General features: G+C 37.8%; 3 protein-coding genes across 6 annotated transcripts; 1 reads left to right on the top strand and 2 right to left on the bottom strand.

The window, feature by feature from the left end:
- Positions 1–5,378: 5,378 nt before the first annotated feature.
- LOC120427951 (ragulator complex protein LAMTOR5-like) lies at positions 5,379–13,750 on the bottom strand. Of its 3 annotated transcripts, none has more exons than XM_039592902.2 (4): positions 13,691–13,750; positions 5,772–5,833; positions 5,592–5,706; positions 5,379–5,528 (listed from the first exon to the last, which is right to left on the bottom strand). In XM_039592902.2, the coding sequence occupies exons 2-4, from the start codon at positions 5,830–5,832 to the stop codon at positions 5,474–5,476; spliced, it is 231 nt and encodes a 76-aa protein (XP_039448836.1). In that variant the 5' UTR covers position 5,833; positions 13,691–13,750; the 3' UTR covers positions 5,379–5,473. The 3 variants fall into 3 exon arrangements, with proteins under 3 accessions (XP_039448836.1, XP_039448837.1, XP_039448835.1); XM_039592903.2 differs by lacking the exon at positions 13,691–13,750 and adding an exon at positions 6,051–6,199; XM_039592901.1 differs by lacking the exon at positions 13,691–13,750 and adding an exon at positions 5,892–6,044.
- LOC120427948 (uncharacterized) lies at positions 6,344–15,927 on the top strand. Its single transcript, XM_039592896.2, has 14 exons — positions 6,344–6,503; positions 6,574–6,982; positions 7,041–7,199; positions 9,691–10,046; positions 10,108–10,321; positions 10,380–10,469; positions 10,528–10,796; positions 10,856–11,172; positions 11,225–11,386; positions 11,445–11,579; positions 11,648–11,944; positions 12,001–12,190; positions 12,249–12,464; positions 15,734–15,927. The coding sequence occupies exons 2-13, from the start codon at positions 6,766–6,768 to the stop codon at positions 12,429–12,431; spliced, it is 2,589 nt and encodes an 862-aa protein (XP_039448830.1). The 5' UTR covers positions 6,344–6,503; positions 6,574–6,765; the 3' UTR covers positions 12,432–12,464; positions 15,734–15,927.
- LOC120427949 (transcription factor grauzone-like) lies at positions 13,694–16,321 on the bottom strand. 2 transcript variants are annotated; one of them, XM_039592899.2, is made up of 7 exons: positions 16,069–16,321; positions 14,784–16,009; positions 14,541–14,729; positions 14,237–14,487; positions 14,083–14,180; positions 13,810–14,024; positions 13,694–13,753 (listed from the first exon to the last, which is right to left on the bottom strand). In XM_039592899.2, exons 1-6 carry the CDS (start codon positions 16,189–16,191, stop codon positions 13,827–13,829), a joined length of 2,085 nt encoding a protein of 694 aa, XP_039448833.1. In that variant the 5' UTR covers positions 16,192–16,321; the 3' UTR covers positions 13,694–13,753; positions 13,810–13,826. The 2 variants fall into 2 exon arrangements, with proteins under 2 accessions (XP_039448833.1, XP_039448831.1); XM_039592897.2 differs by lacking the exon at positions 13,694–13,753 and having other exon boundaries at positions 13,776–14,024.
- Positions 16,322–16,727: the final 406 nt, after the last annotated feature.

The raw sequence follows: 16,727 nt of genomic DNA, 5'->3' as shown, positions 1-16,727 counted from the left end.
ACCTTTAACGGTTAATTTGTATTTGTATTCTTATATGAACCAAAAAATTGTTACTTTGTCGAAATTAAAATTCTTAAATTCTTAAATTCTTAAATTCTTAAATTCTTAAATTCTTAAATTCTTAAATTCTTAAATTCTTAAATTCTTAAATTCTTAAATTCTTAAATTCTTAAATTCTTAAATTCATAAATTCTTAAATTCTTAAATTCTTAAATTCTTAAATTCTTAAATTCTTAAATTCTTAAATTCTTAAATTCTTAAATTCTTAAATTCTTAAATTCTTAAATTCTTAAATTCTTAAATTCTTAAATTCTTAAATTCTTAAATTCTTAAATTCTTAAATTCTTAAATTCTTAAATTCTTAAATTCTTAAATTCTTAAATTCTTAAATTCTTAAATTCTTAAATTCTTAAATTCTTAAATTCTTAAATTCTTAAATTCTTAAATTCTTAAATTCTTAAATTCTTAAATTCTTAAATTCTTAAATTCTTAAATTCTTAAATTCTTAAATTCTTAAATTCTTAAATTCTTAAATTCTTAAATTCTTAAATTCTTAAATTCTTAAATTCTTAAATTCTTAAATTCTTAAATTCTTAAATTCTTAAATTCTTAAATTCTTAAATTCTTAAATTCTTAAATTCTTAAATTCTTAAATTCTTAAATTCTTAAATTCTTAAATTCTTAAATTCTTAAATTCTTAAATTCTTAAATTCTTAAATTCTTAAATTCTTAAATTCTTAAATTCTTAAATTCTTAAATTCTTAAATTCTTAAATTCTTAAATTCTTAAATTCTTAAATTCTTAAATTCTTAAATTCTTAAATTCTTAAATTCTTAAATTCTTAAATTCTTAAATTCTTAAATTCTTAAATTCTTAAATTCTTAAATTCTTAAATTCTTAAATTCTTAAATTCTTAAATTCTTAAATTCTTAAATTCTTAAATTCTTAAATTCTTAAATTCTTAAATTCTTAAATTCTTAAATTCTTAAATTTTTAAATTCTTAAATTCTTAAATTCTTAAATTCTTCTTTTTTATTTATATTTGAGTTTTAAAAATTTTGATTTACAGAATTTTTTAATTTTACTTGTATTTGAAATTATAATTTCATTAAGTTTCTATCTTATTATTTTTAACTGTTGCTTTTGAATTTGTTGTGTTCTGAACTAATAAATATTAAATAACTTTTGTTATTTTATTTCGATTTTTTTTCAACCGTTTTTTTATTTTTATTTTTTTAAATAAAGATATTTTTGTACTTTTATCATTTTGAAATATTTAGTTTTCAATTATTTGATTTTTTAAGCTTTGAATTTGTGATTTATTGTTTTTTTTTTTATTTTTCTGATACAAATATTTGCATTTTTAAATTTCTCAAATATCTGATTTAATGTTTTTTTAAGTTTCTTGATGTGAAAATATTAGTTTTTTTAATTTTAATTATGGATTTCTTAATTTCCAGATAGCTTAATTTATGTGTTCAAAATTTTTGAGTTTATGATCATTTTTTTATTTGTCAATTTTACTGCGTCACCGTTGTTCTTTCATGTGACATCCAGTCATAATTTATTTATGTTATCCTGAATAATCTTTCAAACATTCTGCTATTAAATATGTATTTATGGTCCATTCTATATAAAACCTTTGTTTGTCTTTTATATCATATTTATTAAACGTACCTGCCACTCTCATTTGTAAAATTGTTTACCTAATGATCTAATGTAAATTTTTTAAGTTGTTTCTAATATACACTGAAAACCCAACCATGGTAGTTGCTACCATATTGTAGGGTTAAATTGAGAACACGCACCGACGTATTTTTGCTAAAAACATTCCGTGCTTCGATTGACTGATTAACGCAGTCAGTTTTACTATGTCGAGAGCGGTATGGTAATTTTAACCCTCGATTATGGAGAGAATGATAATGATTTCGTATTTGAGCAATTCTCTACGAAATCGGTCTTTTTTCTTCAATTTTAATTTTTGTATTTTTTAATCCGGCTGAAACTTTTTTGGTGCCTTCGGTATGCCCAAAGAAGCCATTTTGCATCATTAGTTTGTCCATATAATTTTCCATACAAATTCGGCAGCTGTCCATACAAAAATGATGTATGAAAATTCAAAAATCTGTATCTTTTGAAGGAATTTTTTGATCGATTTGGTGTCTTCGGCAAAGTTGTAGGTATGGATACGGACTACACTGGAAAAAATAATACACGGTAAAAAAAAATTTGGTGATTTTTTTATTTAACTTTTTATCACTAAAACTTGATTTACAAAAAAACACTATTTTTAATTTTTTTTATTTTTTGATATGTTTTAGAAGACATAAAATGCCAACTTTTCAGAAATTTCCAGGTTGTGCAAAAAATCACTGACCGAGTTATGAATTTTTTAATCAATACTGATTTTTTCAAAAAATCGAAATTTTGGTCGTAAAAATTTTTCAACTTCATTTTTCGATGTAAAATCAAATTTGCAATCAAAAAGTACTTTACTAAAATTTTGATAAAGTGCACCGTTTTCAAGTTATAGCCATATTTAAGTGACTTTTTTGAAAATAGTCGCAGTTTTTCATTTTTTTAAATTAGTGCACATGTTTGCCCAGTTTTGAAAAAAATATTTTTGAAAAGCTGAGAAAATTCTCTATATTTTGCTTATTCGGACTATGTTGATACGACCTTTAGTTGCTGAGATATTGCAATGCAAAGGTTTAAAAACAGGAAAATTGATGTTTTCTAAGTTTCACCCAAACAACCCACCATTTTCTATCGTCAATATCTCAGCAACTAATGGTCCGATTTTCAATGTTAATATATGAAACAATTGTGAAATTTTCCGATCTTTTCGAAAAAAATATTTTTGGAATTTTCAAATCAAGACAAACATTTTAAAAGGGCGTAATATTGAATGTTTGGCCTTTGTGAAATGTTAGTCTTGATTTGAAAATTCCAAAAATATTTTTTTCGAAGAGATCGGAAAATTTCACAAATGTTTCATATATTAACATTGAAAATCGGACCATTAGTTGCTGAGATATTGACGATAGAAAATGGTGGGTTGTTTGGGTGAAACTTAGAAAACATCAATTTTCCTGTTTTTAAACCTTTGCATTGCAATATCTCAGCAACTAAAGGTCGTATCAACAAAGTCCAAATAAGCAAAATATAGAGAATTTTCTCAGCTTTTCAAAAATATTTTTTTCTAAACTGGGCAAACATGTGCACTAATTTAAAAAAATGAAAAACTGCGACTATTTTCAAAAAAGTCACTTAAATATGGCTATAACTTGAAAACGGTGCACTTTATCAAAATTTCAGTAAAGTACTTTGTGGGTCTCGTGGCGCAGGGGTAGCGGCTTCGGCTGCCGATCCCGATGATGCTATGAGACGCGGGTTCGATTCCCGCCTTATCCACTGAGCTTCTATCGGATGGTGAAGTAAAACGTCGGTCCCGGTTTCTCCTGTCTCGTCAGAGGCGCTGGAGCAGAAATCCCACGTTAGAGGAAGGCCATGCCCCGGGGGGCGTAGTGCCAATAGTTTCGTTTTTTTTTTTTTTACTTTTTGATTGCAAATTTGATTTTACATCGAAAAATGAAGTTGAAAAATTTTTACGACCAAAATTTCGATTTTTTGAAAAAATCAGTATTGATTAAAAAATTCATAACTCGGTCAGTGATTTTTTGCACAACCTGGAAATTTCTGAAAAGTTGGCATTTTATGCCTTCTAAAACATATCAAAAAATAAAAAAAATTAAAAATAGTGTTTTTTTGTAAATCAAGTTTTAGTGATAAAAAGTTAAATAAAAAAATCACCAAATTTTTTTTACCGTGTATTATTTTTTTCCAGTGTAGTCCGTATCCATACCTACAACTTTGCCGAAGACACCAAATCGATCAAAAAATTCCTTCAAAAGATACAGATTTTTGAATTTTCATACATCATTTTTGTATGGACAGCTGCCGAATTTGTATGGAAAATTATATGGACAAACTAATGATGCAAAATGGCTTCTTTGGGCATACCGAAGGCACCAAAAAAGTTTCAGTCGGATTAAAAAATACAAAAAAAATCGAATGACCGAAATCCTAGAGAACTGCTCATTTGCTACCATGCAATTTTGTGGAAGCATGGTACATTTTACCATATTTGCGTTTACTTTCACCAAAAAGCCACAGTTAATTTAATAAGCAGCATTTTTAGCAAATTTTCTTAAAACTACCATGGTCGGGCTTTCAGTGTATGATTTCTACCTAAGCATAATTAATTTCTAATTACTTATTGATCCTTGCACTGTAACTTGGATTTGGCCCGCACTTTTCTTTCGCACTTTTGACAACAAAATTTCCAAAAACTAGGCAACCAGCAGTTGTTTATTTACATTTCCAGTCGCAGTTTTCACCAAACTGGACATTCGCACTTTAAAATTGCGATTGACAGGTGAGCAACATCGGCTCGCTTTGATATTTTTTTGAGAAAATTAAAAATTCCCAAGCCAGTTTGACAAGTCACAATAGTGCGATCGATAGCAATAATTTAGTGCGAAGTCCAAGTTAGTGAGAATTGCGCAATAAAATTAAAATTTTGTGCTTCATAAAACAACAATGTGCCAGTTCTAGAGGTAAACTTCTTTCAATTACTTCTTTTGACAACCTTTTTTTAAATATTTTGAAATAATAAAAAAAATTATACCCAGTTTGAGTAAATCCACTCAACTGTGTACAATGTTGCAGAAAAAGTACTGGAACGCGCTACCCAGGCAAAATTTTTGCCGCTTCTCTCCTTGCAGAACTTCTGCAAAAGAGAGAGATGAAGAGAGCGAGCTAAAAAGTACGGGAACGTACTGCAAAAAAGTGACTTATGCTGGCTGCAGAATTCTGCAGAAGCTGCAGAAATTCTGCAATTCTGCAAGTACGGGAATAGACCTATTATCTTGCACAAAAAACAACAACAAGAAAATTAATAAAAATAAGAAGTCATGTTCGCTTCTCCCTCCCAGATTTGCATGTTTCGGGATTATTTTTCAATCTAACTAATGTGCAAAAGAACATGTTGTAGATAGTTGGGAGCAGTTTTGTATCGAAAGCGCTGTGAAAAAGTAAGCAAAGGTGGAAAGTTGATTTTGACGATGTTCATGAGGCGGCTAAATATACATTTTGATCAAAAGGGCATTTAATTTGTCTTTTTGCGTGCTGTTGCTGGTAAGTTTATGGCCTAAATAGTATTTTGGGAGCTTTAAACGAGCATTAAACTCTCCATATGGCGAGGATAGGTGTTTGATTAGAAAGGGTATATTTCCCCTACATGGCCCTATTTGAAATTTTGTCTCTTGAAATGTTAGCGATTTGAGTTTTAATTTTAGACTTTTTCCACATTGATATTCATAAACAAAATAAGCTTTACTTTCTTATACAACTTTGAACTGATATTGTTTACTGATTTATAACATAGTACATATAAAAGACATTCTAAAATCTATTTTTGTTTGTATACAGCTCCTGTTAAACCATTTTTGTGAATTATGCAAACCCTGAAATGCAAAGAAAAACTAAATAATGCACACGATTTACAAGCCTTAATTTGATTTTCTTACTTGTCCCCAACCTCCAATGATACCACTGGGGCATTACAGTTTGGATCCAGCTTTGCAGCTTGTTCTGATATGGCCACAATGATCCCGGCGGACTTATCCGATGCCTTTCCTCGTGCTGAAAATTAGTTTCCATTTGGTTTGAGAGCTAAGTTAGTTAAGTAGGTAATTGTGTGAACCTACCTCCGATACAGAGCCCTTGATTATTCGCCAGAAGACATCCGACATTTGCGGGGTTGGCCATTCTAGAAAGAAAACAAAAAATAAAATTTCAATTCTTGCGACAAATTAGCTACTCTTTACACTTTATCCAAGATTTGGTTTACGTGATCCTCCATTGCACAGAAATTAGTCAAAATAACAAACTAGTAAGTTATTTCGTTTAAAAAGATAAGATAAAGAACTGAAGCAGTTCTTGTAAACAATGTTTTGCATTGAATGGATTCAATGACATAAACTTACTGATAATCGTAAACGTCAAATTATGCGTAAAAGTGTCTACACGGAAAAATGCTGCTTCAGTTAATCTACGCACTTTTAGAGTGTATATTTTTGCCGAAATCTATGTGCTTGGGTTTTACAGTGTAACGCAAACCTCAAACGTCACTGTTTGGATTTCTGAAGCGAACGAAGTTTTATTTGTGAAAATCTCCTTAATTCGTGCTTGCCATTTCATTAGGGCACATAACTTTTTTCCACAAGAGTGTGTCCCTTTCACACCTTATGTAAACTGTCGTTTGAGGGAAAGGGATACACTATTGTTTACAAAAGTTATGTGCCCTTTTGAAATGTTAGGCTCCAATTAACAAAAAATTTCGAAGCAACATGTTATAAATTTACTTATTTAGTGAATAGTTGAAACATTAACATTTATTTTTAATCCATTTCGTTGAGTATCATCATAAACTAAAAAAGGTAAATATTTACGACTGACCTGTGCGATACACGCTAATGATTTATAACTCTATTGTGGAATAATCGGCAGATGTTTAAGTCGCGGAGTTAATAACACGGAGAAAAACAGAGGGAAATTAGCCAAACAATTGAATTATATTCAAGATTACATTATTGGAACCCAATTATTTTGTATGTTGGCTTTAGAAACAGAAAGCTCAAACAAGTTAAATCTGTTGTGTTTTTTTGCCTTTAAACACGAAAATCACGCCTCTAAACAAACATGGAGAAACGAGACTACGGTAACTATTTGCGGTGTGTAGTTCCGTCTTGTCTACAGAAGCGAGAGCCCGGAATTTCTTTTCACCAGTTCCCTGATCGGAAAAAGGATCCCGCGCGATTTCAGTATTGGCTCGACGCCCTTAGATTAGAGAAAACACCGTCGACTACTGCTAAAATTTGCAGTAAGCATTTCAACATTGAAGATTTTCATCCAATCAGTGAGTCACGTAATATACTTTTTTTAAGCTGCCTTTGATTAACCATATTTTTTTAAAGAACTGTCAGATCAGCGAAAGTTTATTCTAATCGATGGTGCTGTTCCCATACAAATCGAAGGCGCGGAATTGCTAGCTCAACCGAAGATAGATCGGTTACTACAGAAGAAGTCAAACGCTAAAGTTGGACGGGTAGGCTGTTCAGAAGAAACTGGTCCAGGTAATTACAGTTAAAAGGCCAATACGCACCTCCCCAGAAAAGAGAACAAGAAATGGCTTTACGAAAAGCAGGACAAAGGAGAGGGAACGATTTCTTGGGGCCTTTCTTCACACTCTCTTGTTTGCTTTCGCTGCCGCTGCTGCCCATTTGAAATTTTCCTTGACCGGTTCCTTACCAAGTGCGTATACCGCTTATCGCATTGCTTGACCACCTTTCTTGGGAGATGCGTATAAGCCCATAGAATAAATTCATACGTTAATATAACAAAAAAAATTGTTCACACACACTAATGGCTTTCGGCCTGCACACTTTTTGTTTTTGTTTTTTTTTTTTTTTTTTTGTTAAAAATAATCTACAAAATTTTGCGTAGAAGGAGGTTTTCTCAATTGGGTCTTAAAATGAAGCTTTGATTACTGATATTATTGCGCGATAAAGCTTATTTTTCTAAGTACAATGACCCTTTGTACGACCACAAAGAGTTTAAAATGGATTTTGAAATCAATTTTGAAAAATTAACCTCGCGGTCCTTCTTGACAGAAAAGTTCCTTCTTGACAGGGATCTGACAAGCATGCAGTTTCCTGAAGTGCCCGCCAGAGGCGCAGTCAATATTGTTTACGTGTGATTTTTGAAAAGGTGGTATGAAATCAATACATAAATTTTGTTCCCAGATTATTTTTTTGCCAAAAAAATAAAAAATAACTATCTTTTGCATATATATGCGACAAAATTACAATTATTGAGTAAATTTTTCCACATTTAAAATTTATTAGATCAATAAAACAAAGTTCTACTTTACGATACAATACAACCAAACTCACTAAACTAAACTAAAAATCTTAATAGCTTCAGTTACCTTGAAATAAAATTAAATTAGTTTGATTCTTCCTGACCGTTGGTTTAAAATTAATTGAATACTAGATTGAATACTTATTAAATTTCAGTCAAAACAGCTTTAAACTAGCTATCACTGAACACCACAGTGCTGATATGCCAATATTAGGTGCTTGACGGAATTAAATGCTGTTCCCCTAGTTGTCCCCTGAGATTAAATGTAAAAAAGAAAAAAACATAAAAAAGTTTTTATTTTTGTTATTTATGTTCGATGCGCATACGACATTTTCAAAAGCCACGCGCCAAAAACTTGGTTCGATCTTGGTTCGATTTTGACTTCACTCGCTTTATTATTTGTGCTTTTTTATATGTGGATGACAGTCGTGACGTAGCCGTGCTTCTTGACAGCTCGTTCCAAGGGGACCATAGTTGATCCATCGAAAAATTGTTGGCTTGTCATTATTTTTTTTTTTTTGCATTAAAATGAAAAAAAGTGATCAGAAATGGTTTAAGATCGTGCTTTTTTAGCGTTGTACATGCTGACTTTTTCTGTCAAATAAAAAAAATAAATAAAAATAAAAATTAACACAGGGCCTTAGTACCCAATTCCACAAAATGTTTTGTTAAAAAAAAAGTTTCTTTGACGTTCAGCGTTGATTCAACTAAATTCTTGATTTCAAATCAACAAAACGTTTCGTTGATTCCAATGTGCTTATTTTTCTACGCGTGACAGCTACATTTTGACATTTAATTCTGCGTGTTGAAAAGTCTACACTGAAAACCCAACCATGGTAGTAGAAAAGAAAAGCAACCCGCGAATTTTGAGGCTAGGAATTTTGACAGGTATGATTTTCATAAAGTCTTCGTCTACTTTTCTCTCCCACAGAAAACTGGGGACCTAGCTGGGGACAATGTAGCTGTCAAACTAGGCCAAACTGTTAAACCAAATTTCTAGTTTTTGCTTTTTGGGTGATTTTGAAACCGCCTTGAGTCAGGAATATTAAGAAACACCCAGAAAGTAAAAACTAAAAAATTGGTTTATTGGACCTTTTAAAAAAAAACTCGAGAAATGAACTTTGAGTGATTTGAGTTCATCCCAGACGTCACTCTCCTCCTCTGTGAGGTTTCATTGAGAACACGCACCGACATATTTTTGCTGAAACATTGAATTGACTGATTAACGCAGTCAGTTTTACTTTGTTTATTATCCGCGCACCACCAAACCGAAGTGCGCATCTCTTCTGTTCCGCAAAAAATCTGTTGCGCCATACAAAAATTGAGTAGTTTGTCGTAAGCGTGTACATCAGCCCGTGGCGCAACAGGCTTTGACAGGTTGCGCTCGTATTTTGATTTTTGTCTGCCTTCACAATACTTTTACCAAAATGCCACAGTTAATTTAATAAGCAGCACTTTTAGCGAATGTCAGGCTTTCAGTGTAGAAGTTCGGGTTGGTTGGTTGCATCCTTTTGAATAGTTACTCTTGTTAAATCTAGCCAAGATTCTTTTTGGGTAAACACTCCTCAACGTTGAGTATTATCAGCAAGTGCACATGTGTATAAATAGTGCTTTGATAAGTTCGATAAACGTGTACTCGCCAAAATATTATTTTACTTCAGCTTCAAAAAGTAGGATATCTTCCCGTTTCCGGTTTTATTGCAGACTTTGCCCGTTGTTCCGTTGAGAACTCGAACGTGATGCCTTCGTGTGCGGTTGGATGCTACACAGACGGCCAAACCGTCTTCTTCGACATTCCGATGTCCAAGAAGCAGAAACTGTGCACGATCCGAGCGAACCGCTGGAAGGCGGCATTGAAGATTGACGCTTCCCGGCCAAACCAGAATGCGCGCGTTTGCAGCGAGCATTTCTTCTTGAAGGAACCGGCCCACCTCGAGGACCAGGACAATCCCGATTGGGTGCCTTGGCTGAAACTCAATCCAAGGGTTCAAGATGACCCGGTCCAGGTTCAGCACCGGATGCAGCAATATTACGAAAAATGGCACACGTTTGGCAAGCAGGTTCGCGGGTTTAGCCTTGTCGTTGAGAAATGAAAGACTTGATTTTCTTTTATTATTTTAGATTTGCTGCATAACTTCCTGCTCAAGCAGCAACGAAAAGCTAAATCTGATGGTGCCGTTGTTTGACTTTCCGGCCCTCGATACGACCAGTTACACGCGGCGTGTCCTGTCCGAGAGGCGGCTGCTTACGTGGATTCAGATCATCCAGCAGCCGGATTTGTGGAACCGGTTCGACATTCATACGCTGAAAATTTGCGGCCAACACTTTAGAAGCGGTAAGGAATTTGAGGGTTTTTCAAACGATTCAATCTTCCTAATGATTATCACTTCCAGGACAAATGGCCGAACTGACCGATGTGGAAAATATTGACTGGATTCCGACTCGAGGACTGTCGCGATCAGTGAAATTTACCGATCACATTGGTAAGATCACGATTCGACAGGGCCAAATAAACGTTACTCCGAATGCTCTACTTTTTAGCTCATTTCGACTTGCAGAACATTGCAGCGTTGGCTTCGGAAGACTCTGAAAGTTACGCAGCACGCGTTGAAGATGCCATTTCAAGCGACGAGGACGTCAGGATGGTTCAACCGAAGCAGCAAAAGGTGGTCACAGTAAAACGACCTCCGCCAAGTCAACCTAAACCGCAGGTTAACGTCGGATTCAAGTGTATCCTCTGCCTGGGCAATGCCGCCCTCAAACCTTTGACACCAGTCGATCAGGTCGCTCTCGATGAATTCTTCAAAGATGTTGGTACAATTCTCACTGGTCTTGATCTCGATGATAATGTTGGATTTTTTTTTTCCAGAAACTTTGCGTGAAATCGGAACTGATTTGTAAAAAGTGCTGCAAACATATCACCGACTTCCACTCGTTTCACGTGTCCATCCTGAAGATCCAAGACGGTGCCGTAACGCGGAAAATCAAAAACATCATCCCTGTGCCGAGCCCAAAACCGGCACCAGCTGCTACGATAAAGAGGGCCGAAACTCTGTTCACGGTGTGCGCGCCGGACACGTTTACGTGCAACATGTGCAAGGCAACGTTGGTTGGTAAGGAACTTTTGAACAAGCATCTGTACGCGCAGCACAAGGTGAAAATTAACTGCAAGCTTTGCAAAACCAGGTATGTACTGCTAGTCTCATCCCAACACGAAATGAATAATGTCATCTTTCAGCTTCACTCCGGAAGGATACGCCGCGCACCGGAAAACGTGCGTGCCGTCCAAACCTGCTCAAGTCGTCAACCCAACCGTTGTGGCACCGAGTAAGACACCGATTGCTCCGGTGGCTCCCAGCAATTCCCAAGAGAAATATTCCTGCTACATTTGTGCCCAGTTGTAAGTACTAGTTGGTCAGTGAATTTAGTCAACTCATTTGTACAATGTTTTTTTCTAGTTTTACTCCGGACGAGATGCGAGAGCACATCAAAACGCACAACGACGTGGTAAAAGGCGGCGGCGTCCGATCCCGAGTTGCCGCCCGGGTTGTGTTTGACGAAAGCTTTGAATCGTGCAAGCGGTGCAATCGAGCGTAAGGCTATATCCGTTTTAGAATGGTCTAAATTTTATTCCTTCAACACAATTTTTATCCCCTTGCAGAGTTCACATAAACGATCGCGAATGCCACCAGCGGCAGCACGACGAAGAACGGGAACGACTGAAGGAACTGATCGCGAAACAGCAGGCCAGCAACGGCTTCAAATGCGCCCTCTGTCCGGTGAGTTTCGCCACTGCGGCTCAACTGGAGAATCATCGAGAAACCCACCAGAAGCACACCTGCCGAGAGTGTAACAAAGAGTTTGGGCAAATTCAACAGTTGAACAATCACAAAAGAGAGTTCCACGGAACTCAGCTGACCGGCGAAAACATGACCGAGTGCTCCCACTGCAGCAGTTTGTAAGTTCTGATCAGTTAACGCAAACGCTACTTGAACGTTTGATTTGATTCCACAGGGTAAGCGCAGCGTCGTACAAAGCCCACGTGGCCCAAGAACACGACTCCATCCAGATCGCCTGTGAGCTGTGCGGCAAGCAGATGTTCCGGATCGCGCTGGAAAAGCACCACGAATCGTCCTGCACCGAAGACGACCCGATCGTTCCGTGTACCGTTTGCGGCAAAATGATGCAATCGTCCAGGATAAAGGTGAGCTCAATCAACGCAGGTTGAAACAGGTTTATCACGACGACGATCTTTCTTGCAGCAACACGTAGCGGGACACTTTGCGCAAAAGCAGCCTGCCGCGAGCGTTTCCAGCGCAGAGGTGCACGCTACTAGTCAGCTGGACGATTTGATCGAAGAAGATTTCATGGAGGAGCGCCTAGAGGACGAGTTTCAGCCGGAAGAGTACGCCAATTCGGTCTTTCGGGATGATGAACTGATGTAGTCATGCAATTCTATACGGATACGAACACGAAAGGTGAATATTTCTTGCACATGTTATATCACGGCCAATGTTCTTTGTTGTCCTTGGTGACTTTTTGAATGCTCACTTGCCAGCTCGTGGTTTATCCTTCTCCGCCATACTTTGTTCTCACGTACGCCGTCAAAGATCATCCTTAGCAGGTCCTCCTCGAGCATCGTCCACGTCTCGTGCCCGTAGAGAACGATCGGTCTTATCAGCGATTCGTATATGGTGCACTTTGTACCCGCCTAAGGATCCTGTGGAGTCCACAATAGGTACGACTACCGGTGATGATGCGCCTCCGAATTTCCCTGCTGCAGTTGTTGCCCGACGTCACCAACGATCCGAGGTACTCCTCGATAAACCCGAATACGTCCCCTTCGATCGTCACGCTCGGTCCTATGCGAACCTCAAGAGACTCGGTTCCTCCTGCCAGCAGATACTTCGTCTTCGCCAAATTCACTTTCAATCCAACCTTCTCCTAGCCACCTCCTCGAACGTTCTGCCGACAATGTCCATGTCGTTGGCATAGCAGATGAACTGGTTGGATCGGTTGATAATCGTGCCTCAAGCCCAATGTTGAAACAGAGGCTAGATACACCGTCGCCTTATCGCAGTCCCTTGCGTAATTCGGTCGGGTCGGACAACGCACCCGAAATCTTCACGCTGCACCGTGCCCCATCCATCGTTGATTTAAGCTTCCCGGGAAAGCCGCTCTCTTACATGATCTTCCATAGCTCTCCGCGATCGTCCGAGTCGTACAGCTACCGTTCTACGCATAATTGTCCCATATTCAAAAAAGTGCAACTGAGAAAAACGCGATTGAAATTTTTCTACCGATTTCTGTGTTTCTACGCATAATTGTCCCGTGGGTTCCCTAATCGGCCCAGTTAGCAGTTTATCACCCTTATTTGTGATTCTCTTGCTATACAACAGGTAAACAAGACATAATGCTTAGTAAAACTAATGATTCCGTGTAAGAAAATACTTGGTGGGGCAATTATGCGTAGAAGTTCAACGATGGGACAAACAGACTTCTTTAGTCGTATCCGTTAAGCTAAGAACAAGATTGTCCGTTCGACGCAGTGGTGAACGCAGGACGCTGTTCGATTTTTCCATCAGCTGTCAGTCGAACAATCTTAAGGGGTTGCTTTGCTCAATGGTCGATGACTGGCAGGCTATGATGACAGGCGCCAAATTTTGCGTTTGCGTCCAGGTCTGACGGACAATCTTGTTCTTACCATAACTCATCTCCTTATTCATTGCCAGTCCAATCCGACTTAAACCTGGAGTTTCTTTTAGTCCTGTTGAGTAAAAATTGTTTGATTAAAGTTAAAAAATCGTTGCTTAGAAAAAAAACCTGTTCCCAACCACAACTTAAGACGGCGCTTCCAGAACCTTAAACTTGACGCCCTCTTCTCGCTGCTGTTGCAGCTCCAGCCACTGCTCGTAGTGGGCCTTTTTGCGGTGCGTGTAGAGAATCGATTGAAAGCTGAACGTCAGCGGACAGAACGTACACTGATATAGGGACTTTCCCGTGTGGGTGGTCATGTGCTCGTTTAGGCGGACTTTGACCTGTAAAAAATAAGATTCGATTTTAAAGTATAACAAACAAAGTCAGTTCGTCACAAACCTTAAACACACGTCCACAAATGGTGCAATCAAAGCGACGAGTGTTGCACGTGTCCGATTTGTGGCTCCATAAATGATGCTTCGATTTGAACATTTTACCTGTTGAAACGAATTTCATGGCAGTTTTTAAACATGATTGATCTTTAAATAAATACCGCAAACATCGCAAGCTACCGGAGCCTCGGTTGTGTGAACCGAATCGATGTGTTTGGTCAGGATGTACTTGTGTTTGAAGGTGACCCCACAGATGCTGCACTTGACCCGTTCCTTGACCTTGTCCTCGTGCTCGTCCAGGTGTCGGTTCAGCGCAAAATTGCTGCGGAACATTTTCGGACATTTTGTGCACATGAGCGATGGAAGCGTGTGGACGACGCGTTTGTGGGCTTCCAGCGTGCTTTTGCTGAATCTAAAAAAATGTTTCTATCAAGAAAGATTCAGCGAGATTCGAAAAGTTCTTACGGTTTGTTACAAATGTCGCAGAACACGTCCTTCACCGCGTGTTTCCGTTCCACGTGGGATTTCAAACTTTTTTCGCTCGTCAGAGCCTTTCCACAGTGCTCGCAATAGAACGTAGCTTCGCCAGGTGCTGCGTGGGCGCCTTCCTTGTGCTTCGGAAGGTTCTGGAAGATGTTTCCGCACACATCGCATCTAAAAAAGAAATTTCAACTAATTTTCATCAAACGTCATACACTCCCAACATACCGATACTTTTCCGGATTGAGATGAAAGTCCATGTGGACCAGCAGCATCGACCGGATGTTGCACTTCTTCTCGCACAGGTGACACTTTAGGTATCCCTTGTCGTTGTGCTCATCTCGCATGTGCCTCTTCAAATCCTGCATGTTGTCAAAGTCCGCTTCCGGAACGCTCGGGTCGGTCAACCGACTTACGTCGCAGATTTCACACCCGAACCGTTTGTAAAACTCCAACAGTTCCTCGTCTCGGCCGACAATCCGAGCCGTTTTCTCCGCCGGCTTTCGATCGTGGTCCAGCTCGTGCCTGTCGCGTTTCTGCTCCGTTGCGAATCTACGCGGACACAAACTGCACCGAATGGGCAACTTTTCCTCCAACTCCGGCCGATGGATGCGCATATGTTTGGCCAGTGCCACTTGCTGATCGTTCTGCTTGCCGCAAATCTGACATCTGTACTTGTCCGGATCTTCATGGACCTCTAAATGGCTGATAAAGTTCCCGGGCGTGTAACATCGTTTGTCGCATATCTTACACTTGATATAAGCCGGTTCGTTGTGCAACTTTTTGTAATGCACCGTGGCATGGTAAAATCTATCAAACTCAACCCTTTCCGGGCACAAATAGCATATAAATTCTTCAATGTGCGCAAACAACTTTGGATCTTTCTTACGCTTTGCTCTTTCAGACTTCGGTGCCACCTCCTCGTCACTGTTAGAATCTTCTATTTCTTCATCATTGCTTGTAGAATGTTTCCGCTTTCTCTCAGAACCCTCAATCTTGACCGCTTCCTTACATTCCGATCGGTCACTTGCATCCTCTTCAGACGAAGGACTTTCAGCCTTGTATTCGATCTGAGCATTACTTCGCCTAGTAAATCTTAAAGGCACGATCGCTTCCTTCCCCGAATCTTTCCCTTTCCTAATCCTGGTTGATCTTCTTGTTGCCTTCGTTTCTTCCAGTGCGTCCCGCTTCAAAAGAGTTTCGTTTTCATCCCCGACAACAACCGGATCCGTTTTAACCAACTCAAATAACTTCGTGCGATCCTCGTCGCTGGACTCATCGCCAAAGTGATCTTCGGTAGCGCCGAACGGATCATTGTCCAGTAACTCAAGCTTGCCAATATCATCCTTGGTACAGTAATGGACTTGCTCCACCTTTTCGTAAAATTGGTGAAATTTGTACAGTGAGTTCCAGCATTCGTCGCAAATTGATTGTTGTTCGTTTGAAGGTGTAACCTTTATAATTTAAAATAATAAATTACTAGTTGAATATTTCTTTAAGGAGTTCGCTTTACCTCAAACCACAAATATTTTGATATGATGGTAGATATATTTTTCTCTGCATTGCTCTCAGCATATATATCCAAGTACAGCGGAGCATTCTCCACCAGACACACTTTACAAACATTTCCAGGCATTGTTAACTGAACTTTGCCAATAATTTAATTAATACAACATCCAAGCTTTTCAAAAAAAAAGTCTAATTTTGTCCACAAAATGTAGAAAATCTACTGCCCTGTTGACTATTTTGAGATTGCTGCCGATGTAAATAGAGAACTGTCATCTAGGTTTAATTTTAAACCAGTTTACTGGAATAGAATACAAAATTGGGTACAATTCAAAACAATCGAAGGACAAAATTGAGTAGAAATTGAGGCACACCTTCTTCAAAGACCCCGGCGCACTTACTTAAAGGTGAGAGTGTGTGCGTGCAACATGGCCCAGTCACGACGTTCTAGCAGGATTCTAGCAGAGTTCTCACAGAGCTGGATGTTCTTACAGCATTCTAGCAAAAATGTTCAACCGTTCTAGCAGGATTCTGGCAGAACCAGCTCTGCTAGAATATTTCGTGACTGGGGGAGTCAAACTACAGAATCACAAATCCGTACACTGATAATCAACATTACACACTGTTCAGTTCACTTTTACACACTTGTATGGGATTTTTCAGTTC

This window comes from Culex pipiens, chromosome 3 (genome assembly GCF_016801865.2).
Source record: "Culex pipiens pallens isolate TS chromosome 3, TS_CPP_V2, whole genome shotgun sequence".
In the NCBI taxonomy this organism is placed as follows: domain Eukaryota; kingdom Metazoa; phylum Arthropoda; class Insecta; order Diptera; family Culicidae; genus Culex; species Culex pipiens.
Note: the sequence above shows the minus strand (reverse complement) of the source record. Positions and strands in the feature narration are given on the sequence as shown.

Bases quoted from the DNA above. Each gene is read 5' to 3' on its own strand.
- LOC120427949 (XM_039592899.2), bottom strand. From the start codon at position 16,191: ATGCCTGGAAATGTTTGTAAAGTGTGTCTGGTGGAGAATGCTCCGCTG. The intron at 14,181-14,236 runs GTATTTATTTAA...TCGTTTCAACAG, and splicing joins GGTAGCTTGCGATGTTTGCG to GTAAAATGTTCAAATCGAAG. The intron at 14,025-14,082 runs GTTTGTGACGAA...TATTTTTTACAG, and splicing joins TTTGTGGACGTGTGTTTAAG to GTCAAAGTCCGCCTAAACGA.
- LOC120427951 (XM_039592901.1), bottom strand. From the start codon at position 5,926: ATGGAGGATCACGTAAACCAAATCTTGGATAAAGT. The intron at 5,834-5,891 runs GTAAAGAGTAGC...TTTTCTTTCTAG, and splicing joins AACCAAATCTTGGATAAAGT to AATGGCCAACCCCGCAAATG. The intron at 5,529-5,591 runs GTAAGAAAATCA...TTTGCATTTCAG, and splicing joins TCATTGGAGGTTGGGGACAA to GGTTTGCATAATTCACAAAA.
- LOC120427948 (XM_039592896.2), top strand. From the start codon at position 6,766: ATGGAGAAACGAGACTACGGTAACTATTTGCGGTGTGTAGTTCCGTCT. The intron at 7,200-9,690 runs GTAATTACAGTT...GTTTTATTGCAG, and splicing joins TTCAGAAGAAACTGGTCCAG to ACTTTGCCCGTTGTTCCGTT. The intron at 11,580-11,647 runs GTAAGGCTATAT...ATCCCCTTGCAG, and splicing joins TGCAAGCGGTGCAATCGAGC to AGTTCACATAAACGATCGCG.